Source organism: Camelina sativa, chromosome 17 (genome assembly GCF_000633955.1).
Source record: "Camelina sativa cultivar DH55 chromosome 17, Cs, whole genome shotgun sequence".
Lineage (NCBI taxonomy): Eukaryota > Viridiplantae > Streptophyta > Magnoliopsida > Brassicales > Brassicaceae > Camelina > Camelina sativa.
Genome location: NC_025701.1, coordinates 7014397 through 7039198, shown reverse-complemented (window position 1 = coordinate 7039198; position 24802 = coordinate 7014397). Strand labels below are relative to the sequence as shown.

The 24802-nt window shown below is 40.6% G+C and overlaps 7 protein-coding genes across 8 annotated transcripts; 4 read left to right on the top strand and 3 right to left on the bottom strand.

Annotated features, from left to right (window-relative positions):
- LOC104755835 lies at nt 2-6154 on the bottom strand. 2 transcript variants are annotated; one of them, XM_010478303.1, is made up of 16 exons: nt 5656-6154; nt 5157-5550; nt 4885-5062; nt 4648-4787; nt 4341-4572; nt 2709-3512; nt 2505-2605; nt 2284-2428; nt 1759-1827; nt 1638-1683; nt 1270-1559; nt 1034-1113; nt 804-939; nt 501-627; nt 326-408; nt 2-236 (listed from the first exon to the last, which is right to left on the bottom strand). In XM_010478303.1, the coding sequence occupies exons 1-16, from the start codon at nt 5762-5764 to the stop codon at nt 99-101; spliced, it is 3072 nt and encodes a 1023-aa protein (XP_010476605.1). In that variant the 5' UTR covers nt 5765-6154; the 3' UTR covers nt 2-98. The 2 variants fall into 2 exon arrangements, with proteins under 2 accessions (XP_010476605.1, XP_010476606.1); XM_010478304.2 differs by lacking the exon at nt 4341-4572 and having other exon boundaries at nt 2709-3744.
- LOC104755833 lies at nt 6279-7143 on the top strand. Its single transcript, XM_010478302.2, has one exon. The coding sequence runs from the start codon at nt 6350-6352 to the stop codon at nt 6818-6820; it is 471 nt and encodes a 156-aa protein (XP_010476604.1). The 5' UTR covers nt 6279-6349; the 3' UTR covers nt 6821-7143.
- LOC104755832 (cytochrome c-type biogenesis CcmH-like mitochondrial protein) lies at nt 7999-9409 on the top strand. Its single transcript, XM_010478301.2, has 4 exons — nt 7999-8313; nt 8450-8597; nt 8689-8820; nt 8904-9409. Exons 2-4 carry the CDS (start codon nt 8454-8456, stop codon nt 9105-9107), a joined length of 480 nt encoding a protein of 159 aa, XP_010476603.1. The 5' UTR covers nt 7999-8313; nt 8450-8453; the 3' UTR covers nt 9108-9409.
- Nucleotides 9478-11460, bottom strand: LOC104755831 (protein SAWADEE HOMEODOMAIN HOMOLOG 1). Its single transcript, XM_010478300.2, has 9 exons — nt 11352-11460; nt 11172-11257; nt 11004-11049; nt 10744-10900; nt 10608-10668; nt 10337-10388; nt 10122-10265; nt 9907-10026; nt 9478-9821 (listed from the first exon to the last, which is right to left on the bottom strand). Exons 1-9 carry the CDS (start codon nt 11403-11405, stop codon nt 9777-9779), a joined length of 765 nt encoding a protein of 254 aa, XP_010476602.1. The 5' UTR covers nt 11406-11460; the 3' UTR covers nt 9478-9776.
- LOC104755830 (ABC transporter G family member 35) lies at nt 13140-18361 on the top strand. The gene is made up of 9 exons (XM_010478299.2): nt 13140-13971; nt 14053-14183; nt 14364-14756; nt 14847-15716; nt 15806-15959; nt 16047-16106; nt 16195-16301; nt 16383-17224; nt 17311-18361. Exons 1-9 carry the CDS (start codon nt 13140-13142, stop codon nt 18236-18238), a joined length of 4317 nt encoding a protein of 1438 aa, XP_010476601.1. The 3' UTR covers nt 18239-18361.
- On the top strand, nt 18759-21628 carry LOC104755829 (pinin-like). Its single transcript, XM_010478298.2, has 10 exons — nt 18759-18939; nt 19038-19133; nt 19233-19298; nt 19388-19555; nt 19650-19766; nt 19909-19980; nt 20338-20421; nt 20522-20622; nt 20917-21001; nt 21087-21628. The coding sequence occupies exons 1-10, from the start codon at nt 18862-18864 to the stop codon at nt 21492-21494; spliced, it is 1275 nt and encodes a 424-aa protein (XP_010476600.1). The 5' UTR covers nt 18759-18861; the 3' UTR covers nt 21495-21628.
- LOC104755828 (fasciclin-like arabinogalactan protein 19) lies at nt 21722-23102 on the bottom strand. Its single transcript, XM_010478297.2, has one exon. It carries the CDS (start codon nt 22721-22723, stop codon nt 21986-21988), a length of 738 nt encoding a protein of 245 aa, XP_010476599.1. The 5' UTR covers nt 22724-23102; the 3' UTR covers nt 21722-21985.

Below are 24802 nucleotides of genomic sequence, written 5' to 3'. Positions count from 1 at the left end.
ATCACCGAAATGCATGCGTGGTATTACTTTTTAAAGAATTCTAGCAAAACTCCATGTAATATGGAAGATAAGTTTACAAGGGCAATCCAAAGTATCAATCAGTTTGGTGGTGTATATTGACCAAATAGGTGCTTTTCGTAGTGCAACTGTTTGAAAGCTTGCTCCATTTCCGGAAATGCCGAGAGTAGCAACAACTCCAAAAGGTCAAACGCCAATTGCTTCAGACACACTGATGACTGAAACAACAATAATCAAACAATGAAACCCAACACTTAAGCTTAAGCATCTCAAGATCTGAAACTTCAAGACATTGTGAAAAGTTTACCTGGAGGAAGAAGTAGAGATCCTCTGCACATTGTTCATACTCCTTCTGTCCTATAAGACTCACTATTGTCGCTGGGGCTTTTTCTGTGAGTTGACGGTTAATTCAAACATTTATAATTCAATTACGCTTAGATATCACTGATGAGAAAAATATAAGATGACAGGAAGCTCATTACCAATCATCAGCTCATGAACAAATTTCGCTCGCCTCTCCGCTTCTTGTCGCTGCTCCTCCTCAGAACTGCCGGATTGTTGCTGCCGTTTTGGATGCTTTGTCATGAATATTCCATCCGGCCATAGTATCTGAGACGTCATACCAAATATCTCTTTCAAATCTAACCATGGATTGAAATATAACTAAGCCAGAGACATCACAGGGATATGTCACTGTCAGGCATACTTTTTTCCATTATTTAACTGAGACTTTCACAACTACCTCTCACTGTGCAAAAAGAAGGAGTTCAAGTGGAGGTTCTCACCTGTTCAACCCGTTGAATTCCAGAAGCAACTACAGTTCCCCGCCGCAGAAGACAGATTTTCTCAAGTACCCAATCGTCCAATGCATCGCCCATCCCAAGTTGAAGTATCTGTTTGGCAACCCAAAAAGCTTTCCGCCTTGTAATGTGCAAAAATAGATGATCAGGTTTACTCCACTTTCTTGACTCAAAAAGAGAAAAATAGTGTGGCTCCTGGTTATAAATTTATGTACCTGATCCACCCACCCTCCTGGAGTTGAAAGACAACATCTACTAAGTCTAGTAGGGGTAATGTTAGCTTTGGAGGAACCCACTGCACGAAAGACAAGTTATTACAAACACACTAATACAGAAATACAAGAAATGTCCTCATGCTTTCCCACTTTCCCACAATGCAAAAGACCGAATCATCAGAAAAACAAAACAAAATCTTTGAATGGCTGATACTAGGTGCGGATGTTACATATACCTCGGTGGGCAGACCGGCAAAGTCCACATCATCAGCATGTTGAGTTCCCACCTTTTGCCCGCCATTCTCTTTGCTATTTCTAACATCTAAATAAGGCGTCTTCATATGATCATTTCCAAGAGTTTTCACTTTTGACTTCACATCATCCACCATTACATTATTCCTTAAATGTTGACCCGGTTTCCCATTCTCTGAACTCGGATTTTCTCTCCAAGGAAGAGAACCAGGTGTTGCCTCAGTCATATTTCCCATATTTGTAGCGACAGTAGATGTCTTACTGACATGTTTAACTGAAATGATTTACTGGTGACAGTAAATTATAGCGAACTTATTAAGATCAAAATCTAATTGTGTTGTGGATTACTCACCTGTTAGTGTCTCAATGATTGAAAAAGAGCTTGAGAACGCATAAGTCTGCACAGCAGCAACAAGTTACATGTCAAATTTTGTCAGCACTAAAGATTTGTGAGTCAGCGGAAGAGAATCTACCTGGGAATCCACACTGAGGAAGTCCCAAACTTCAATCGATCCTGAAATTCGTTGTAGCTGCAAAAGCTTCTGAGCAAAGTAGAGAAAGGATAATTCGCAGATTAAGGAAAACCGGGGAATCACCTCAATGCAAAGTTATCATTCACATTTTAGTTAACATGGAAGAATAGACGACGTGTGAAAAGCAACAACAAAGGATCAAGCATTAGAACTATCAGCCCTATCTTACTTTGAATAAAAAAATGCATAACTCTAGTAGATAAAGCAGGCCTGACTCTACTTCAGAGTAACAATTACACAACAGTAGATGGTGACGTTTCATGCATAAGAACACTCAGTATTAGCTTCTGAAAAATCCAAACTAACTACCAGAATATGAAAACACAAAAGCTTATTCACAGTTAAACTACTCATCAAAAAAACAAATCCAGTAGAACAAAAACACAAAAAAACAAAAAATTCATATACATAAGCACCATGAAAAGCATGAACATAGAGTAGAAAACAAGAGACATGGCGTTTGACCTTGATATACTCATCAAGTAGTACACAGCGCTCTTTTATAACAGGTATGTCCACGCCTGTTGATAGAAAATGCTTTGGCGGTAAATGAAGATTGTACTCGGGAAAAACTTTAAGCCGCCGGTGAAGCTCCTCAAAATGTCGAAATCTGAAAGTTCATATAAATAAAAAAGTTTAAAAGAGAAAGCGCCAACATCAAATCCGTAGCAGTATCTTTCTATCACCTTCTTTTGATCGACCAGCTATGATTACTTTCATCTGTGACTGCAATTGAATACACAGCAAACATCTTAGAACTACCCTCCACAATATTGGCACCCAGAACCTGCAAGAAGAACCTAAAATCATCCATCGTATGATACTACATACGAACATAACTGTCTGCAGATTTACGAATGTTTGGATGCCCAACCGATATATAATTGTACCTGACATCTCAACTTGGCAAAGGAATCAACCAACAAAGAACTTTTAGGAGCATTGGGAACATCACTTTCTGCCGCTGAAACGTATGATGCAGATGACGTTGCAGACATTCCACTGAATGATCTAGCCAATGAACCATCTTCAGAATCATTGCTATCATCATCATCTATGATGTGTCCAGAAATTCTGGATCTCTTCCTGCCAGATTGATGTCTGGGTCCTTGCTGATAACGTCCATGCCCTTTACTGGTCTTTTTGAAAGAGTGGCCAGAATTTTCAAGTGGATGATGTATCCGTGAAACAGCAAGATTTTTCTTTGTTCGACCATCCCAGACTCGAGTCCCAGGACTGTTTAGACCTGTTACCGTTTCCTCATCTTCGGATGTAGAAGAATGACTACTCTTTGTTTGCTCCTCGTCCTCTTCAGCAGAGGAATAACTTGATAAGTGACTCTCTGTATTTACGACTTTAGGCTGATTGGAGATTCTTGAATTCGCAGTGTTTTCACTTAAATAGCCATCGTTGCTCGATTCCTTGCTAGACCATCTCGGGGGCACGCGCTCAACAACTTTCTCATCTTCCTTCTTTTTATAGTTTCTTCCCTTTGCCCACACGCTTTCCAGATGCTCAGGAGCAAGGTTCGCAGTTTTCCTTTGTGACATCATGTCTAACACGTCACCCCATCCCTCTCCTCCTCTATGTCCTTGAGGATGTTTACTACCATCACCTATTTTGGACGTTGAGGGTAAGGAGTTCCACGACCGGGAAGATTGGGTGTCCAAAGAAAGCAATGGATCTTTCGATAAATCTGTTAAATGCTGTTTATCTGTAGCGCTTTTCCTTTTAGAATTTTTCTGCTGTTCATTTTTCAAATTCACAAGCTCAACACCTGTGACAGAAGGGTCCAAATATCTAGAAAAATGATCAGGAGAAAGATCTGAGAGATCCTCAGATGGAGAAGCCTCTTCTGCAGCACTAGATCTGTTACTAGTTTTAATCCTTGACATTACAGCACCCTCAATCCTCTCATTTATGAACCTGGTACACAGAATAAGTACCATTGAGGCGAGAATAAGAGGGGCAGAATGTGGTGTAAGAGAGGTAATAGTTTACCGAGGATTGGCTAGATTTAGGACTGGTCGAATCACACAGCAAGCAAGAAGCTCCCTCAGGGTATAGTGGAAAAAAGCACAGTGCAGATCCTCTGGCCTAAATGTTAGTGAAATGAGACTGTTCATTATATGCTGCAGAACCTGCCAAATAGAGACCATAGTATCACCACCTGACAGCAATAAAGTGGTAAAACATCCAACATAAAAATCTGTATAACAGCTTGTCGCAACAGTAAACCTTATGCTCGGATTCAGGAGAAAACAATGCAGGGTGCAATTTATCGTCTGCGGCCATCACACGTCTTAGTTCAGAGTCGCGGTCTTCAAAACTGAGGCTTCTCTTTTGTTGTCTCTCAATCTTTGCTTGACACTCGCGGAAAAGCTCCACACGACGACATACAATATCAATTAGATCCCTAAATCAATACAAAGAAGGTTTAGTTTCATGGAATAACAAACCTTAACAAAAAAACTCAATATGAGACTTGAGACACTAAAAAAATAACAANGATCTTTCGATAAATCTGTTAAATGCTGTTTATCTGTAGCGCTTTTCCTTTTAGAATTTTTCTGCTGTTCATTTTTCAAATTCACAAGCTCAACACCTGTGACAGAAGGGTCCAAATATCTAGAAAAATGATCAGGAGAAAGATCTGAGAGATCCTCAGATGGAGAAGCCTCTTCTGCAGCACTAGATCTGTTACTAGTTTTAATCCTTGACATTACAGCACCCTCAATCCTCTCATTTATGAACCTGGTACACAGAATAAGTACCATTGAGGCGAGAATAAGAGGGGCAGAATGTGGTGTAAGAGAGGTAATAGTTTACCGAGGATTGGCTAGATTTAGGACTGGTCGAATCACACAGCAAGCAAGAAGCTCCCTCAGGGTATAGTGGAAAAAAGCACAGTGCAGATCCTCTGGCCTAAATGTTAGTGAAATGAGACTGTTCATTATATGCTGCAGAACCTGCCAAATAGAGACCATAGTATCACCACCTGACAGCAATAAAGTGGTAAAACATCCAACATAAAAATCTGTATAACAGCTTGTCGCAACAGTAAACCTTATGCTCGGATTCAGGAGAAAACAATGCAGGGTGCAATTTATCGTCTGCGGCCATCACACGTCTTAGTTCAGAGTCGCGGTCTTCAAAACTGAGGCTTCTCTTTTGTTGTCTCTCAATCTTTGCTTGACACTCGCGGAAAAGCTCCACACGACGACATACAATATCAATTAGATCCCTAAATCAATACAAAGAAGGTTTAGTTTCATGGAATAACAAACCTTAACAAAAAAACTCAATATGAGACTTGAGACACTAAAAAAATAACAAACCTTGTCAACAGATCAATAAGATTAACATTTCTAAACCGCCGTGAAATTTCCCCAAGAACATCGTTAATGATAAACACCAGTTCATCAGGACCTTGTTTATCCGGTGTTATGCGAGAGTACCAGAGATCCAGTACCCATTCAGAAACGAGGTGACGGGTGAAGTGATCAATCGCATCCTCAACAACCTGAGAGTTCACTTTGCTTCTCCAGTCAGACCGTGGAGCTGCTTTAGGAAGGTCAGGTGTTTTATTTAACGTTGGTGCATTGAGAGAAGGCGGTTTGTTGTTGTAAGCTGCAGCTTTCCTTTTCATTTCAATATCGAATGAGAAATAACGAAGGAGGATGATCAAACACGCAGCAGCAGGGAGATTGACCCAAACCGATGAGCTTGTCACTGCAAACGTGAGTGTATTCATTAGAGATTGCTGAACACATAAGTAGCTACTGAACCACTACTGAAAATAAACAAAGATTCATAGTAGCGATCAAATAAACTTACGCGACATGAGGTAAGACAGTCCTACGACGCATATCACCACGATTACAATTCGTTTCTTAGCTTCCTCTACCAGGTCCCGAAGAGTCACCACCTGCTTCTGAGTGCTCATAGTTCAATCAAAATCCCTTCTCTCTCTCAGACGCCTAATTCACCCCTTCAATGAACACACCAGAGAGAACAGACGGATTTTTTCCAGAACCTAATTCCCGGGAAATTAAAACCCGATCTTCGAAGGATCGATCAAAGATGAGCTGGTTTCGAAACGACGAGAAAAGAAAGAGAGAGAGAGAGAATCAATGCCTCTGGGAAAATCGAAAACGGACTACGAATTGATGGAATCGGCCGGTAATGGAGTCTATCCCGGAGACGGTTGTTGATTCCGTACGTATTCTCCGGCGAGTGTTCCCGGTAAGAGATGGTTTAGGATCTTTTAATTCTCTCTCTTCGTGGTGGTTTGCATTTCACTTTCATTAATTGTTTACAAATTCGCAATCAAGTCCATATGCTAACGCTAGGTGTCGAACCTTGGGCTCACCAAACGCTTTGGGCTATTTTGGAAATTTGATGTAAACTTGAACTGTAATGACATAAATGCCCTCATCACCGCCTTTCCTCTTTCAGCTCGAAAAGGATTAAAACATTATCCAAATTAGGGTTCATATTTCAGAGAAGAGACCTCTGAATCTCTGCATCTATGGAGGCTGCAAAAGAAAGAGTCGGCTTGCTCGACAAGATCCTCCCGCCGGCACTTGCTGACGCCGGACTCGAAGATTGTGCGCTGCCGCCGGAATCTATACAGGAAGCTTTTCGTAAAGCCGCCAACGCCGTGAAGTCTCGAGCAGCTTCGATTTTCGAGCACGAGGAGGAAGGCGGTTGTGTAGCGGATCCGGTTCCGGAAGGTTCAGGCACGATCATCGTCGGCGGGGGTAATGAAAGGGGTACTGGACCGTGTTTAGCCGGAAAGGGAAATGGGAAGTTGGCTGAATCGGAACAGGGTGGAGATTTGGTTGTGGCAGGCGAAGGTGGAGAAGGGAGGAGCTGCGTTGATGGTTTGAAGGATTTGGATGTTGAAGGTATTGAGAGCAGCAGGGAGAAGAAGGATCAGAGTGAAGAAGATGAAGAAGAAGAGGAGAAGAAACCGATCTTGGTTGAAGGATATGTCTGAGGAGTCCTCACATTGTCGAAACTGTTCTTCCCTCGTGTATATAAATAAAGAAAGCAGTAGACTTTTACAGCTTTAAGAGTCCCTTTACGTTGCTTTGCTGACCGTGGTGCTTAAATTTCCGACCTTTTGTCTCCATAGGCATTGTAGCAAAGCTTATGTATCGCCTGTTAAGACACGAAACTTGATGTACTACGAGTTGAGGAAGAAAGTGGCGATTCTCGTTTTTGATTTACTTTTTCCTGCGTCTATCCCACGAACTATTGATTCTCTTCCGTTTGTATTTCAATTGAAATTCAAAAAGATTGCAGGGAGTCTTGCTAACATTAGCAGGCATGTCTCGTTCTCTATTTGTTCTTGCAGTTCAAATCCCAAATTGAATTTGTGTAGTTTGTTGTTGGTGACTACTTTAGACCTGTTTGGTGAAGTAAGAGTCATCACTCTGTCTGTCATAGGCATTTACAGGAAAAAGGAAACCTTTAGTTGCTAGTAGTTTCTGTGTATGGAACCAGCGCCAGCAGAGAGGAGAAAAGAGAATGATTGGCTTCTCTCAGTTGTTGAGTTTGTTCCTTCTCAGCAGAAAAACGAAGATGGTGCAGTATTGAAGTTATGATACATCTGAATATATGTACAGCTTTCACTGCAGGTCTAAGAATTGAGGCTGCCTTAAGATCAGAATTGGGACTGCCTTAAGATCATGTCTTTAAGAACATAATTAGGCCTTTATCACAAAATGATTCGCAAATCATTGGTGCCATGGGGCTGCGGTGTCAACTGTTCGATGAGACCATTTTGCTCATATTAGGGTACCCCTCTAGCCTCCATTCACCCGATGTCTCCACTCCCCAAGTAGAAGAGAAGAGTGATGAAGAAGAGGAGCAGACCCATCACCAACACCAATTCAGCTTTAGTATGTGTAATCAGTGTGGTGATTTTGTTTCAATCTCACTTTCTCCTATTCTAGAATGTGTTTGTGTTGCTTTGCATGTACAGCTTAACTGTTTGTTGTCACATGTTCCTTCTTGGCTCAAGTTGTATGGTTCCATATCCATCTCAAATTTCTCAATTCGATTTTTGGTGCAAAGAGTGTTTGTTTTCAGTTTTCACTTACTCAGTTAGTAGTATTATGCAATTACAAGGCCCATGTTTATTATAATTACAAACAAATTATATATTTGAACGGCCCATGTTTATTATGCACTAGAACACTGTACACGCGCGAAGCTCGTCTTCTGGCACACGTTGCACGCTCCTTCACGCGCCTTCTCGATCGATCTCGCATTCGGAGCCGGTTTGTTCACCCGCCGGAGATTTCCACCGGCATATTCTCCAAACGGCTCTGGTGACTTGGCTTTCCTACTGCTGGAGGACGATAGGGTGTTTACATTTTTACAAGTAAACGTAGAAATTTCCCAAGCGAAAGGTTTTAATTTTTGAGCTCCAGATTGAACGAACTTAGCCGTTTCTCCGATCTCTCTCGTTTCCTCTCCAAACAGGTTCTTCCTTCAAACTTAATTAACAAGCGTTCCGTTCGTTTTGGGTCTCTAAGTAGTTTCTGCTATGTTGTCCACAAACTGTTCGACGAAATGCGTCTGTGGAAACTAACAATACTCGTAATCATGAAATTTTCAGCGCAATGGAGAAAACAGACGAAGAGAGGAAGAAGGCTCAGATGCTGGACGCTCGTGCCAGAAACATCAGCCACAATGTTCGCTGTACTGAGTGTGGGAGTCAGTCCATTGAAGACTCGCAGGCAGATGTCGCTATTCTCCTTAGACAGGTCGTGTCCTTTACTCAGTTTTGTTTCCCAAAGAATGAGTTGAAATCTAGTTTTGATGTCTACTCCCCTCTGATACACCTGAGTTTTGCAGCTGATCCGTGATGAGATAGGAGCTGGGAAAACTGACAAAGAGATCTACAATAAGCTTGAGGATGAGTTTGGGGAGACGGTGCTTTATGCTCCTAAATTTGATTTGCAGACCGCAGCATTGTGGCTAACACCGGTGAGTTTAAAACAATCAATAAGAACTCTAACCTCCATAGGGACGTTTAGTTTAATGGACTCTGGTGTTTTGGTGTGTGGCAGGTTATAATTGCTGGAGGTACCGCTGCAGGGTTGGTTTACCAGAAGCACAGGCAAAGGACAAACGTACATATCATGGCGTTGAACCTTATTAGAGGTGTTCCATTGACTCCAAAAGAGAGAGTCACCATGCTTGATGTTCTTATCCCACCTCCCCCTCCTCCTCGGGGAATGGCTTCCCGGCTGAGGAGATGGCTGAACCGCTAGTCTCCTTAACTCTCTTGTTTTTTGCTCAAATCTTATCGCGTTAGCCAAATAAACAATGTGTTCAAGTTGAAGGAGTGAGTACACATTGATTAGGAGAAACAGATAGGGACTGCTTTGTTGAAAATGGATTCTTCCATAGGAATATCTTGGAATGAGTTATGTAAGAATAAAACATAATTGAAAGTCTGATACTTGTTGTATGTTTCTTTACTGTGGAATTGAAAACAGAGAACGCACCGTTATTGGTACAGAGACATCTTTTGTTCCAAAGTAGCTTGTGTGCTAAAATGAGCTTTTTTGCACATCTTTATCTTGAAATCCCGAAGTTCACAGAATGTGTTGATTTGCTTATTATAAAAGATGCAATGAGTAACGGAAAGAAATCTTGTCTTGCTCAAAAGAAAGAGACTTGTATGTTGAACATTACAAGGGGGGATATTAACTGGTTAAGCATTTGGGTTTTGTTACCTTATATTGTCATCATTCCCTTTACAATCCAACGACTTTTTCCACTTTATTTCCAACATAATGGAAAACATACAATCCCAGGACCTTGTGTATCATGAGGTCTCTAGATGAGCATTTCATTCCTTCCTTTGGGTCAGTCATATATATTATCTAGTCATGTTTTACTGCATCCTCCAAAGATGACTTCAAAAGGAAACAAATTCACTCTTCAGGGCGGCGGCAAATTCTTTCTACTCCCACTGCTTCCTGTTCATGTAACACGCAACTTCTTGAATTTTTCAAACAGCCCCCAAGGTAATAAAGACTGAGATCAAGCTTTATTTTTTTTAACCTCTGTATTGTCAAGATCGTAGCGAACAAGAAACACGCAGTTACATCTCGACTGATCATGAATTCCTCTCTTGATATTCACAACATGAGCATCACAGTACAATGCTTGATCCTCCCTGTCCTGCACATTAACAACCACCCCAAATTTCCATTCTTTACGTTTAATTTTTTTGCTAAAGGTTCCATCCTTCATAATTAGATCAAAGTGAGACTTACTTGGAAACATAGAAGCAGGTCACCAACATTCACTCTCCCACACTCTGATGGTTCTACAGGAATAGAACGCTCACGCACTGATGTTCTGACATCCACCCACTCATCGTGTTTATTGTCGAACCCAGAGAAACGTACACGCACTTCCTGTTGCAGACGCTCTCAGTTGCAAACGAAATAAGGCATTGTACAAAACTACAAAAGAGAAGAAGTTTTACCAGTTCACCAGTGCGAAGAACTCTATAAGTGACGAACGAAGACACGTCATACCTGAAAGACCAGAATCCAAGCAAATAAGCACAGATATAAAACGACAAAGGTAGCACATGTACTATGCTAAAGTCTACACCTGAACATGTAGCCTTTGGTAAACTTAACAAGCAATATGCCCACGTATATATGTCTATATACTTGTTAAATTTGCCAAATCCAAAAGTGGAAGCAAATATGGAAAAAGATGATCATTCAAAAGCAAAGAAAGGTTCTTACCAAGCGTAATCCCTAGCTGATCTAGCCTCAAAAGCCAGATCAGAAACATCAGAAGCCTTACCTGTGTATGAAAATGTTCCCCAAGGCGTTAAACTAAAAGAATCAAGAATGGCAAACAAGAAAAATGAAACAAAACCTTTTCGTCTTTGAACATAGGTAGCGTTCCCAACATTTACAGCCTTTCCAGCAAAATTAGGATTCGACAAGTCAACAATCTGCAAAGGAGGAGATGGCAAAGTTTTGTATTTGGGTTGGCTTTGCTGCTTCAGCTTCTCCTGAAACCAACCCTGTACCTGAAAAAAAAAAAACCACTCAATTTTAAAGAACAAGTTACTTCTTGCTGGCTTACACTTGCATTGCATTTCACCAAGTTGCATGACGAAATAAGAAACGCACCTGTTTCCAAGTTACAGATGGTTTCCCCTTCCGGTTCGTAGAACAACTTTGAAACAAACACTCAGTTAAGAAGAACTAATAAAAACAGATTTACCAAAAAAAAATATGTAACCAAGATTCTCCTCATATAATGCAGCAAAATTCTCAAATAATTTAAGAAGATATTACCTAAAAGTGGAGGCAACAGTTTGACAAAAATCTTTTTGGAGAGATTGATCACCTATCTCCTTATACAGATTCTCCATGTCTACAATCTTCACCATAAGAAGAAGAAAGAAAAAGTCACATCTCATATGAATCTTTTATATATCTAATTAAGCGAAAAAAAAGAAAAAAAAAAAAAGAGACCTCAGCCAAGGTAAACTCGGTGAAGTAGTGAGAGGAATCATCGGAAGCAGCCATTATCGACGACGGCAGAAGGAAGAACAAGTGAAGAAGAAGATGCTACAACAGTGACTCATATACCTTCTTCATAAAGCTCTCACTTCTCAGTGTGCTTTAATGGGCTGATGGGCCAAAATCAATAATAATCTTCACATATGGGCCCAAAATCTCGAGTCTTAAAAATAAATCTTATGAAATTAATATTTTTTACACATGCGGATAATTAGATGTTTTTATGAAGAAACGATCTGTACAGAACTGTATTATTTGATCCACGTAAACAGCAAAAGTTTCGGACAAAGCCAGTCTGAATAGCCAGTGTTACAGTTTATAATTGACTTTGAAACTATCGAGATAGTGTGAGCGTTGAGGGAACCCGTCCCCGGGGAATCTTCCGAGTTATGTATGAGCTGGGTGGTTGTGGAGTGTTTATTAATTAATATACTCATGATTACTGACATTATTAATAAAATATTAAACATATTTTATTTAATTACACAGCTAATCCTCACTAACGCTCTACCTATTTTTTTATTTCAAATTATTTTGAATGGCGACAATCTTGGCCCTTATTTCTCCCATAAATATAAGATTCGTTTACTAAATATCGAGTAAAGTAATAATTTATATTCGTTACGTAAATCGTTATAACATTATTCCTTTCTTATTAATAATCAGCTAATACACGTGCTTTTAAAACATTTTAAAACACAGTTGATAATAATGGGCACAGGGACAGGGCCTGAGCGATTTGACCGAGAGACTCAAACACGCTAACAGAGAATAATTTATTTTAATTAAGGGTTAGGTACTCGGTACAGACCTGTCATTCTATTAATTACGGTATTTGACTAATCACGCAGTATATAATTTACTGCTGTACTTGATTAACAAAGTTAATTAGCATCAAGAAAAACGAGGTCAAGATGTTTGAACTCGGTTTGAGTTTCTTTTGACATATGTAGGCGCTACTGTGTGTGTAGTAGTTGGTACGAGGTATATTAGTAAGTAGTAACAAAATAACCAAGACTTTTAGGTAATATTAGTAAGCACTAGTAACAAAATAACCAATACTTTTTAGTTTTTACATAAGTCTTCAGTTTTTTCTCTATTATATGTGTTGTTCAACTTGTTCTGCGCTAATCACTCCCTTTCAATCTTATCACCACCATAGGCTTAGTCAATTAGTCATCCGTGAATCTTTATTAGTTTTAAAAAAGAGCCACCTTTTCCATTGTTTATGAGAGAAGGTGAAAGAAAGACAAAATAAATCGAGCCAAAAAAAAAAGACAACCTGTCTACATCATTTGGCACCGGGCATATACAAACGCTTTAATCAAATATTTAACTCGTGTATTATTGATCTTCCCACATGGACTATTCTGTTAAAAAGATTTCATTATTACGTGATATTACTATTTTTAATCCCAAATTTGAAAGGCGCAATCAGGCAAGTTGGGGTGTTTTAAAAATATTTGTTCAGAGATAATTAAAAATATAAAGGTAAAACAGAGAGGACCTAGGGAGTTTGCAAAAAGAAAGTCGTTGTACCTATTTATCCTCGTCTCTTCACCATTTTTTCTTACTCTCTCTTCTCTCCTCAATGTTTGCATAGGCACTGACAAAACTTTCTTCCATTTACATTCTTCTTGTACTTATGGTCAGGTCAGACTATAGTCTTACAGAAACAAGAAGAAGCACCTAACTTTAATTAGTAGAATCAGCAGGGATCAAGCTTCATCAGATCTAAAGATGGATTACGATCCAGCTCATATTATGAGCAGAGGGGGTAGTATGCGTCAGAGCATAAGCCGTAGTGTAAGCAGAGCAAGCAGAAACGTGGAGGACATATTCAACACAAGCTCTAGACGAACCAAATCAGTCAACCAAGACGAAGAAGCTCTCAAATGGGCTGCCATCGAGAAACTCCCTACCTACAGCCGTCTCCGCACCAGTCTCATGCCCGAGCTCGGCGAAGAAGACGTCTACGGTAACCAAATCTTGAACAAAGAAGTTGACGTCACGAAGCTCGACGGCGAAGAACGTCAGAAGTTCATCGACATGGTTTTCAAAGTAGCCGAGCAGGACAACGAGCGGATCTTGACCAAGCTCAGAAACAGGATCGACCGTGTTGGGATCCAGCTTCCGACAGTGGAAGTGAGGTACGACAACTTGACTGTGAGAGCTGACTGTTACACCGGTGATAGATCTCTTCCTTCGCTTTTAAACACGGTTAGGAACATGGGAGAAGCTGCTCTGGCCATGATCGGAATCAGGCTTGCCAAGAAAGCACAACTCACTATTCTCAAAGATGTTTCTGGTATCGTCAAACCTTCAAGGATGACACTTTTGTTGGGTCCTCCTTCTTCCGGGAAGACTACGCTTTTGCTGGCTCTTGCCGGTAAACTCGACAAGTCTCTTGACGTCACAGGGGAGGTGACCTATAATGGTCACCGCCTCAACGAGTTTGTTCCCATCAAAACCTCTGCTTACATTAGCCAGAACGATCTTCATGTTGGTATCATGACTGTTAAGGAGACTCTTGATTTCTCTGCTAGGTGTCAAGGTGTTGGTACTCGTTACGGTATGTTCTGATTCAACTAAAGTTACTACTTTTTTGTTTTTTATGGTCGATTGAGTAATCTTTACTTGTAATGGATGGCAGATCTTCTAAATGAGTTGGCAAGAAGAGAAAAGGACGCTGGGATTTTCCCGGAAGCTGATGTTGATCTGTTCATGAAGGCCTCTGCTGCTCAAGGCGTCAAGAGTAGTCTCATCACTGATTATACTCTCAAAGTCAGCCCCTCTCTCAACCTTAAAAGCCTTTTACCTTTTTACTTACAAGTTACAAAGCATGCCATATAGGGTGTTAGATAGCTGATAATGGTTTTTATGATACTTCAACTTAGCAGATTATTCTTCAAGTACGTAGACTGGTTATGTTACAGTGTACTTATAAAGCTTTTGATGAAACAGATTCTGGGGCTTGACATATGCAAGGATACTATAGTTGGAGATGATATGATGAGAGGTATTTCAGGAGGTCAGAAGAAGCGTGTGACAACTGGAGAGATGATCGTTGGACCAACTAAGACTCTCTTCATGGATGAGATATCCACCGGGCTTGACAGTTCCACAACTTTCCAAATCGTGAAGTGCTTGCAACAGATTGTTCACCTCACAGAAGCCACTGTGCTCATATCTCTTCTCCAGCCTGCTCCTGAGACGTTTGATCTGTTCGATGATATAATCCTATTGTCGGAGGGTCAAATTGTGTACCAGGGACCTAGAGACCACGTCCTAGAGTTCTTTGAGGGGTTTGGATTCAAATGCCCTGAAAGAAAAGGAACAGCTGATTTCTTGCAAGAGGTAAATACATATATAGACATGTTTATCCTGGTATATATTAGTATTTTGATCCTACAATGACTTACAAATTACATTTAACGTATGGAACAGGTTACATCTAAGAAAGATCAACAGCAGTATTGGGTTGATCCAAACAGACCCTATAGATTCATCCCAGTGTCTGAGTTCGCCAGCAGCTTTAAGACATTCCATGTTGGATCTAAACTATATAACGACCTATCAGTACCGTTCGACAAGTCTAAAAGCCACAAAGCAGCTCTAGTGTTTGACAAATACTCAATGAAGAAAACAGACCTTCTCAAAAGCTGTTGGGACAAAGAGTGGATGCTCATGAAGCGGAACTCCTTCTTCTACATCTTCAAAACCGTCCAAATCATCATCATTGCCGCAATCACGTCAACCCTTTTCCTTAGAACCGAAATGCACACAAGGAACGAGGTCGACGCCAACATCTACATCGGATCACTCCTATTTGCTATGATCGTAAACATGTTTAACGGTCTTGCGGAGATGGCCATGACGATCCAGAGACTTCCCGTGTTCTACAAGCAAAGGGATCTTTTGTTTCATCCACCATGGACATTCACGCTTCCCACTTTCTTGTTAGGGATTCCAATCTCCATCTTTGAGTCTACAGCGTGGATGGTGGTGACATATTACTCTATAGGATATGCACCCGAAGCTACCCGATTCTTCAAACAGTTCTTGATCATTTTCTTGATCCAACAAATGGCTTCCGGGATATTCAGGTTCATTGCATCTACATGCAGAACCATGACCATAGCCAATACCGGGGGTGTGCTCGTTCTACTAGTTGTGTTCTTGACTGGAGGTTTCCTTCTTCCTCGAGGTGAGATTCCGGTTTGGTGGAGATGGGCTTATTGGGTGTCTCCTCTTTCTTACGCTTTCAATGGCCTCACCGTCAATGAAATGTTTGATTCTAGATGGATGAATAAAATGGTAATTTCTTCATCATTTTTTTATTTTCTCCTAAAGCCCTCACCACCCTATACTTGTAGCTAATTATTTTTTGTTGTGAAAAAATGCAGTCTGCTGACAACAGAACGAAGTTGGGATCAAGTGTGCTTAATATGTGGGATGTATTTGATGACAAGAACTGGTACTGGATATCAGTTGGAGGCTTGCTTGCTTTTACTGTCGTCTTCAACGGATTCTTTACACTGGCACTTACTTATCTAGACCGTAAGTTTCTTTTTTGTTTGATTCTGTTTTTTTTTCTCACCGGTTCAAAAATACTAACGTGTCTTCGATGTATGTATTGACCAACAGCCCTTGGGAAAGCACAAGCTATAATTCCAAAAGAAGAAGACGAAGAGGCTGCAGCCAAAAGTAAGTATTACTTGTTTACATCTTGAATACTCATTATACAAAACAAAGAAAAATAAATATTAAGAATTTACTCTTATATGTAAAACAGAGGAGCTTGAGATGAAGAGTATGGGAAACAAGAAAGGAATGGTTCTTCCTTTTACTCCTCTAGCTATGTCATTTGACGACGTTAAATACTTTGTTGACATGCCTGCGGTAATCCTTTGAAAACCACCTAACCTTATTACTATTATTATACACGAAAAGAAACTCATACAGAACTATTGGATGGTGCAGGAAATGAGGGAACAAGGAGTTCAAGAAACCAGGTTACAACTTCTAAAAGGAATAACAAGCGCGTTTAGGCCAGGAGTGTTGACAGCGTTAATGGGGGTGAGTGGTGCGGGAAAGACAACTTTGATGGACGTTTTGGCCGGAAGGAAGACAGGTGGATACATAGAAGGAGATGTTAGAGTGTCTGGATTCCCAAAGAAACAAGATACATTTGCTAGAATCTCTGGTTACTGTGAACAAACAGACATTCACTCTCCACAAGTTACAGTAAGAGAATCACTTATCTTCTCTGCCTTCCTTCGCCTTGCTAAGGACGTAAGCAAAGAGGATAAAATGATGTTTGTGGATCAAGTGATGGAATTAGTGGAGTTGGTGGATCTGAGAGATGCAATTGTTGGTTTACCTGGTGTCACGGGGCTTTCCACGGAACAGAGGAAGAGATTAACAATCGCCGTTGAGCTTGTGGCTAACCCTTCTATCATCTTCATGGACGAGCCAACTTCAGGGTTGGATGCTAGAGCAGCTGCGATCGTGATGAGAGCGGTGAGAAACACTGTGGACACAGGGAGAACTGTTGTGTGCACTATCCATCAACCTAGCATTGATATCTTTGAGGCGTTTGACGAACTACTACTGATGAAGAGAGGAGGACATGTGATATACTCTGGTCCCTTAGGCCGAAACTCTCACAAGGTTGTTGAGTACTTTGAATCGTTTCCTGGAGTGCCAAAGATTCCGGATAAGTACAACCCGGCCACTTGGATGCTGGAAGCCAGCTCTCTTGCAGCCGAGTTGAAGCTTGGAGTTGACTTTGCTGAGCTATATAAGGCTTCAGCCTTATGCCAGTAAGTGAACACAGCAAAACAATATTTGTTATAATGATGTGATGATACCTGACCTAACTAACTAACGTATGAATTGTTTAACACAGACGTAACAAGGCTCTGGTGCAAGAACTAAGCGTGCCTCCCCAAGGAGCATCTGATCTCTACTTTGCTACACAGTTTTCGCAGAACACATGGGGACAATTCAAATCATGTCTATGGAAGCAGTGGTGGACTTATTGGAGATCTCCTGACTACAACCTTGTCCGGTTCATCTTCACCTTGGCAACATCTCTCATGATCGGTTCTGTCTTCTGGCAGATCGGAGGTAAGAGATCAAACGTACAAGACCTGACGATGGTGATTGGAGCAATCTACGCAGCAGTTGTATTCGTGGGTATTAACAACTGCTCAACGGTACAACCAATGGTAGCAATTGAACGAACAGTGTTCTACAGGGAAAAAGCAGCCGGGATGTACTCAGCCATACCTTACGCTATCTCCCAAGTAACTTGTGAGCTACCTTATGTCTTGGTTCAAACCACATACTACTCTCTTATCATCTACGCTATGGTTGGATTCGAGTGGAAAGCTTCCAAGTTCTTGTGGTTCCTCTTCATCAATTACTTCTCATTCCTCTACTGGACCTACTACGGCATGATGACCGTGTCTCTCACGCCTAACCAGCAAGTTGCTTCCATCTTTGCATCAGCCTTCTACGGTATCTTTAACCTCTTCTCTGGCTTCTTCATCCCTAGACCCAAGATTCCAAAGTGGTGGGTCTGGTATTACTGGATCTGCCCTGTCGCTTGGACCATATACGGCTTGATCACTTCTCAATACGGTGACGTTGAGACTACCATTGCTTCTATTGGTGGTCCACCTGGCCTCACAGTCAAGCAATACATTAAAGACCAATACGGTTTTGAATCAGACTACATGGGACCTGTCGCCGCGGTACTCGTTGGCTTCACTGTCTTCTTTGCCTTCATCTTCGCATTTTGCATCAGGAGTCTCAACTTCCAGACTAGATAACCCACTTGTGTTTTCTTGTGAAACATTTCTTGCAATAAAAGCTCTTTGCTTCTTATTATTTTTTTTCCCCTCTTAATGTGACTTTATTTTAAATCTAATGTAAAAATATTCATCAAGAAAAAAGACCTTTTTAGAAATAAAAGTTGCAACTGAAACAGAGAAGAAGTGGGTACTAATTTAGCATATCATTGATAAAAGTGATATTCTAAATATTTAATTTTGAACTTATGAAATAGTTAAATTAAGTAACTTAATATTTCTGTTGTGGATCTAGATGCTTTCAATTCCATGCAACTTAGATTTGTTTTTTTTTTTTTCACATTATACTGTACTTTTTTATAATCTTCATTATGATAATAATACAAAAAACTGAATAATTCAGAATTAATTTTCATATAGGAAATATATATGGAATTTAATTTTTTTTTGTTTAAATTAAATTTTATACATATAATTAACTTTTTTCTGGACAAACCCTATATAAATAAGTTTGTGGCTTTTCTGAAATAATATAGTGGCCGACGTATGGTGAAGTAATAAGCCTTTTAAAGCCCATACAAAAAAGATTTGGTTTCTTCTTCTTCTAAGGGTTTTCGAGCGAAATTTTCTGAGCAGCGGCGACGATGGGAGGCACCGCCTTAGAGAAGACAGCGGAAGAGCTACGACACGAGATCGATGAGCTTCACCGTCAGCAGCGCGAGGTACTACTACTATCTTGACCTCAATCTCTCGTTCTCACTTTATATAAATCCTCTCTGTTGAAAACGATGGTTTTAATTAATTCTCTAATCCTGATCAGATAACGGAGAGGCTTCGTGACCCTCGTGGACTCCGCCGTGGAGGCTTTTCAGGCGTCGTTCCTCGCAATCAAGGCCGTAGAGGCTTCACTCGTCATGTAAGTTTTATCTTCTCCTTAATTCTGTTTTATCTCCTTTGATGTGAATCAAATTGCGCTAATTGATTGATTATTGGATTTTGTAATTTTGATGTAAAGGCGGATAGGAATGACGTAGAAGATGAGCGTCCTGCGAAACGGAGATTGTCTTCCGCCGTTGTTAAGGTAAATTTTGGTGTTGGGAAAGTAATGATTTTTCTCATTGATAGATTGTAGGAAGTGGTTTCTTAACTTTATTGGGGAAACCTTTATAGGTCGACGGTGAAGATGTTAGTAAGGATGAAGAGTTACTAGTTGATGGCAATGGAACCGAGGTTGTAGCTGGTGAAAATGGAACCTCTGATAAAAGTGACAAGAAGCTACCTGGACAGCGTCGTGGAGATTGGTCTCGGAGGGATGCAGAACAACGAGGGACCAAGAAGGTAATTCAATCCCACTATCTATCCCCACGTACTCTTTTTAATCAGAAAGAGGCGACTTTTTACTTAATTGTTGCTGTTGTTGTGCTCTGATCAGGGTTTTGAGGCTTTTGCACTGCCGGAACCTGCACCAAGGGTTTTACCTAAGAATGAGGATCCTAAATTGGTTAATAGGAACAGAAGAATACTGGGGAATCTTCAAGGGACTTTGGAGGTATGTGTTAAGAATTACATGGACATAGCTCTTGCTCATGATATCTAGTCTCTCATTGATTAGCTTGATTCATGTTAGATGTGTCATTCTTTATTCAAGTTATTGTATTCTCACTTGTCTACATACTTTTCCCCTTCTGCAGAAGTTCAAAAAAGAAGATAAGCAGCGTTCTGGAACAGATGCATATGCCCGACGGTCCGCTGCCCTACAAAAGGTAAGCACACATTTCACATGGCTTGTTTCATTAACTAAAAAACCAGATATGTGATATTTTACTGTCACTGTTTATTGAGGGAAATGTAATCTTCTATCCAAGACAGCATCTTCCTCCAGTTTCTTTTGACTTGAGTAGCGCTGTAGAGGAACAGAAATCTTTCTAGATATGATTTATGTTTTGGGATTCGGATTTCCTGCCTTTTGATTTGGAGATCTTAGTAGTAATATTACAAAGATGTTAGGTGCATATATATCATTATATGTCCAGTTAGAAGTGCGCTTATTTCTTAACTTCGTCTGTAGTACTTCAATGCATTAACAGTGTTTGTGTGCCGTATCCCTCCTACTTATATAGGCTGAGCAAAAGTCCCGCGAAGAAAGTGAACGGCTGAGGCTGCAAGAGCGTGAAAATATGACTGAAAAGAGGAGAAGAGATCTTGTAAGCAGCCAGCTACATTCTGTTTCTCTTTTACATGCACTTTAAAATGGCAGTCTTATGTAGTAGTGATCTGATATTCTCAATTTTACTGGTCAATCAGACTCTTCGAGCCCGTGTTGCTGCTAAAGCAGAACAAAAGAAGTTGGAACTGCTTTTCCTTCAGTGGAGTGAGCACCAAAAAAAACTTAGCAAATTTATAAGGTACTGCTTTTAGTTCCACAGCGTACCCTTACTTGCTCTGCATGATGGATGAGTCTTAATGGTGAACTTGCTACTTATTTGATTTGCAGGTTATTTTTAATTTCGGTCCAAAAAGTGTGCATATTGACAATTTTATAGAGGCAAAGATAAGTTTCCATTCACGTGCATACAAATGTTGATGGGAATGCCAATGTTTGATACTCTATGGCCTGCCATAGGTAGACATTGATAGATGATATAAAGGTTTCCATTAAAACTTATTTTATTTGATTTGCATGTGGACGGGTGTTTCAGGACAAAAGCAGAGCCACAGATATACTATGCGCTAGCGAAGCCTTTGGAAGAAGATACAGCTGAGGTGGAGCAACAGAAAGAGCAGGTAAAGTGTTGTAGTTATTGAATGAACGTTGTGAGATGCATTGCTATGGGATATTGATATGTGGATTGGTGACTTGTGGGCGCAGACATTCTTAGAATGGAAGGCGGCAAGGAGACAAGAAGTGAGTGAGTATCAAAGGGAAATAGAAGAGCAATGTCTGGCTAATGTAGAGAAAGAGCTGGAGAGGTGGCAAAACGCAAGGAATGCGAGGAAAGCAAACAACAACGGGGCAATGAATTTGCAGGAAACAATGGATAAGGAATTAGAGACACATAGGATGGAGCACGGGCCAAAGAAGAGAAAGATACCTGGGGGAGGAGTAGGAGATGAAGAGGAAGAAGATGAAGTAGAGGATATCAATGGTGGGGAGGATGAAATGATAATGGATGATATACTTGACGAGGGGGGAGATGGAAACATCAAGGAGGAAGGGGCTACTGATACAGTAAAAGCAGAAGCAGTGGAGGAAGATATTAAACCTGAGGTCGTCTAGGTCATATAGTTTGTTTGTTCTTGATGAATGTGGTGGAGTTTGCGAACTACTAAATTTGTAGGAAAGATTTGCTTTTGTACTACTAGTGTTGGCCTCAGCTTTTCATACATGTTACTATGTTAGTTTCTCTTGCACGAGATTGTATTTGGTACACAAGTCGGTTTTATTCGGTTCAAATTCTTGAAAATTCAAACAAAACCAAACATAACCAGGATTCAGATTTCAGAATCAAAAAGATACAAGTCACATTTTAAACAAACCAAGCAAAACCCGGATTCAGATTTCAGAATCAAAAAGATACAATTCACATTTCAAACAAAGCCAAACAAAACCACTAAACCAGGATTCAGATTTCAAAATAAAAAAGATACAATTCACATTTCAAGGACTCTATTTGACCCAAATAAAAGAAAAGAAAAGGACTCTTTTTGACTTTACAAGCCTCCTCGCACGTGTAAGCGTGTTTTTACAGAGATTACGACACGTGTACATCAAAAGCCGTTATTCGCCGCATCTAACGGACCTCCTTCATCGCCTACGATGAAATCTTCTCCCCACGACGGCGATGGTGGAACTTGCTCAAAGCTCGGCGACTCTACCGGTGAAAGACCCATAAAGGCGAAGTAAGGCTCTGGTGCCGGCGAAAATCTTGAACCTAGAATCCACGGTGACTCTGCCGCCGAATCCTCCACGAGTCGGTTGGGAGACGACGGTGGAGTCAAGGGAAGAAGAGTCGCGAGACCATGGACGGCGATATGTTGACCAACGAACAAACCAGGGAGGAGAAGTTGAACACCGTCGAGAAAAATCGAGTCGTTGGAGGAAGAAGGCTTAGTGAGAAGGAGGCGGTGAGACGGGAGAAGCGTCGGGAGAGAGGAGGCGTTGGGAAGAGATCGGAGCTCGGAGAGTGGGAGGCGGAGCGGTACGGAGTGGAGGCGGAGAGTAGAAACGTAAAAGGGAAGCGAATGAGTCATGTCGAGAGCGAAGAGCATTGAATCGGTGGGAGCGAAGAGAGTGAGGGACTCGTCGGAGAGTAGATCGAAGAGAAGATCGGAGGTGATGATTGCGTTGGCGAAAAGAGCACGGCCTCTGACGCGGAGGACGGCGATGGCTCTTTCTAACTCTTCCAATGGAACGCCGGCGGATGGTTGAGGAAGACAGAGGAGGATGATGATGAGGGCTCCGAGAAAGATTGCTCTGAAACAAGAAGCACTTGAGTTGTTCGCCATCGTTTGTGATTCTTGAGCTCGAAGAGAGAGAGATAGTAAAAACGGAAGATGAAGCAAGAAAAAAAAAGCGGTTATGATTTGGGGTTTATATAGGGGAAGGAAGTGAATCTTGGGAGGGTTCTCGATTCTGTTACAGAGTCCAAAGACTGTTTTGGGTTTTTACTCTCTTTTTTTTTTCCCCCGCACTTGCTATTTTATTTTGAGCTTTATAGATAGATGTTTAGTAATTATCTGCAGTTACAAGCTGAATCACAAAAGTATGAGACGTACTCGCTATAAATGCATCCATTGCTGCAAGAGACATTCCCCCATGGACCACGATATGTGTTGCTAGAGAGTTTGCGGCACCTAATTTATTTGAGATTCTTGTGCTACACAAGATATATCCGCTTATGAATATGAAATCATATGACTCCTTCCCATTTACAGCAGGCCCGCTTCAGCATTTATGTACTACATAATGGTGACTCTAACCTTGCTGCAGCCACGATAGCCACTTGTATCGAATACATTATGAAAATTGCTTTTGCAGATTCAAGATTGTGACAAGATATTGAAGTTTATAGATGCAAAAGGCTGCAACTCATAAGAGCGTTTTTTAACAAGAAATGTGCTGACAGTGAGAAGATATGAACCAATTCTTAATCATTTGAGTGTTGGCAGATGCAACAAGTTAAGTAAATGTCTCTGTTGTCATGATGACCCGCCAGTAGAAAGGTATTATTGATTACTTGTTTCGAAAGTTGGTGGGTTTGATGCAGTTTCCGATAATTAAAGAAACTGTTGTGAAAAAAATTCTCTTGAATATGCATCTCTGTTATTTAAATTTTTGCCTATGAAAACAATTTTTAGAAATGTGTTACTGTTTTTTACTTCGTCAGTTTTGGTTTTTTAAAGTCGATAAGAGGAGACGACACTTGAAAATAAGCATAGCATTATTTTAAAGTTAACAAAACCAAACATTTGCCGCTGGAAGTAGAGCATACCATTCATAAATCACAAATGCCTTTGAGAAGAAGAAGAAAAACACCATGGGCCATGTACTCGTCGTCTTCTTCTTCTTCTTCTTCTTCTTCTTGGTGTTGTTGCAACCATGTGTGGATCCTGAGGATGGAACCAATGCGGCCGAGGGAACCAATATGAACATCCAGTGGAAAAAGGTGACATAAGGTCAAATTTAGGCAAACAAAGTAAAAAATAGAAATCTCAGAAGCTTGCCTTTGGTTGAGTAGAAGCAGTTGCAAAAATGTCTGGATGCTGCGGAGGGAAGAACCAATGAATATCCAGTAGAAAAAAGTTAACATAGTGTCAAATTACGTGAGAAAGGAAATTACTAGTGGTAAGAGGGTTCAGAACATATGCATATTGAGGTCAAAGTTAGGCAGACAAACAAAACTAGGAAGCAAAGAAAGGGATTTCAAGCACAATATTTTAGCTTTCATTAAGAAAAACCAAGAATTCTACAGATTAGAAGCCTCAACGTTTTCAGATTTTTAAAAACTTGCCTCTGGTTGGTCTATCACCATGGAAGTAGTAGCACAATCACGGGGACGCTCACTTGGTGCTTCAAACTCCCCCGGCTGTTCCCCAGTCTGCTTGAAAGAACAAAAAAAAAATGCACATTGGGTCAAACTTAAGCAAAACTAGGAAGTGAGAAAGGGTTTTCAAAGCATATCATATTTGGGGTAGGGGGTTGTTTTAAATTTAGGCAAACAAACAAAACTGAAAATGAGAAATCTCAAACGCTTGCCTTAAAGGGATCCATCCAAGAAAAATCAGACTCGCTTGGTGTTGCAGACGTGTTTAAATGCTGACCAGGGTTCCAATCCCACGTCTGCTTGAAAAGAAAACAAAAATGCACAGTGGGGGTCAGAATTAGGCAGAATCCGAATTAGGCAGAAAAAAAAAAGGACGTAGCTTTTCAAGCAGATAACATGGGGTGTCAAATATAAGCAAACAAAAGTAAAAAAAAAAATCAGAAATCTCAGAGGCTTGCCTTTGGTTGAGGATAAGCAGTTTCAAAAATGTCTGGATGCTGTGGAGGGAAGAACCAATGATCATGCAGTAGAAAAAGGTAAC

What these genes read in the sequence shown, in the direction of transcription:
- LOC104755835 (XM_010478303.1), bottom strand. Translation starts at nt 5,764, where the DNA reads ATGAGCACTCAGAAGCAGGTGGTGACTCTTCGGGACCTGGTAGAGGAA. An exon ending in CTCCTGAATCCGAGCATAAG is followed by an intron (nt 4,788 to 4,884) that starts GTTTACTGTTGC and finishes TCTATTTGGCAG; the next exon opens with GTTCTGCAGCATATAATGAA. An exon ending in ATAAACAGCATTTAACAGAT is followed by an intron (nt 3,513 to 4,340) that starts TTATCGAAAGAT and finishes CATTTAACAGAT; the next exon opens with TTATCGAAAGATCCATTGCT.
- LOC104755833 (XM_010478302.2), top strand. Translation starts at nt 6,350, where the DNA reads ATGGAGGCTGCAAAAGAAAGAGTCGGCTTGCTCGACAAGATCCTCCCG.
- LOC104755832 (XM_010478301.2), top strand. Translation starts at nt 8,454, where the DNA reads ATGGAGAAAACAGACGAAGAGAGGAAGAAGGCTCAGATGCTGGACGCT. An exon ending in TCGCTATTCTCCTTAGACAG is followed by an intron (nt 8,598 to 8,688) that starts GTCGTGTCCTTT and finishes TGAGTTTTGCAG; the next exon opens with CTGATCCGTGATGAGATAGG. An exon ending in CAGCATTGTGGCTAACACCG is followed by an intron (nt 8,821 to 8,903) that starts GTGAGTTTAAAA and finishes GGTGTGTGGCAG; the next exon opens with GTTATAATTGCTGGAGGTAC.
- LOC104755831 (XM_010478300.2), bottom strand. Translation starts at nt 11,405, where the DNA reads ATGGCTGCTTCCGATGATTCCTCTCACTACTTCACCGAGTTTACCTTG. An exon ending in CTATGTTCAAAGACGAAAAG is followed by an intron (nt 10,669 to 10,743) that starts GTTTTGTTTCAT and finishes TTTCATACACAG; the next exon opens with GTAAGGCTTCTGATGTTTCT. An exon ending in ACCTGCTTCTATGTTTCCAA is followed by an intron (nt 10,027 to 10,121) that starts GTAAGTCTCACT and finishes GTTAATGTGCAG; the next exon opens with GACAGGGAGGATCAAGCATT.
- LOC104755830 (XM_010478299.2), top strand. Translation starts at nt 13,140, where the DNA reads ATGGATTACGATCCAGCTCATATTATGAGCAGAGGGGGTAGTATGCGT. An exon ending in AGGTGTTGGTACTCGTTACG is followed by an intron (nt 13,972 to 14,052) that starts GTATGTTCTGAT and finishes AATGGATGGCAG; the next exon opens with ATCTTCTAAATGAGTTGGCA. An exon ending in CGAAGAGGCTGCAGCCAAAA is followed by an intron (nt 16,107 to 16,194) that starts GTAAGTATTACT and finishes TATGTAAAACAG; the next exon opens with AGGAGCTTGAGATGAAGAGT.
- LOC104755829 (XM_010478298.2), top strand. Translation starts at nt 18,862, where the DNA reads ATGGGAGGCACCGCCTTAGAGAAGACAGCGGAAGAGCTACGACACGAG. An exon ending in AAAAGAGGAGAAGAGATCTT is followed by an intron (nt 20,422 to 20,521) that starts GTAAGCAGCCAG and finishes CTGGTCAATCAG; the next exon opens with ACTCTTCGAGCCCGTGTTGC. An exon ending in AAACTTAGCAAATTTATAAG is followed by an intron (nt 20,623 to 20,916) that starts GTACTGCTTTTA and finishes CGGGTGTTTCAG; the next exon opens with GACAAAAGCAGAGCCACAGA.
- LOC104755828 (XM_010478297.2), bottom strand. Translation starts at nt 22,723, where the DNA reads ATGGCGAACAACTCAAGTGCTTCTTGTTTCAGAGCAATCTTTCTCGGA.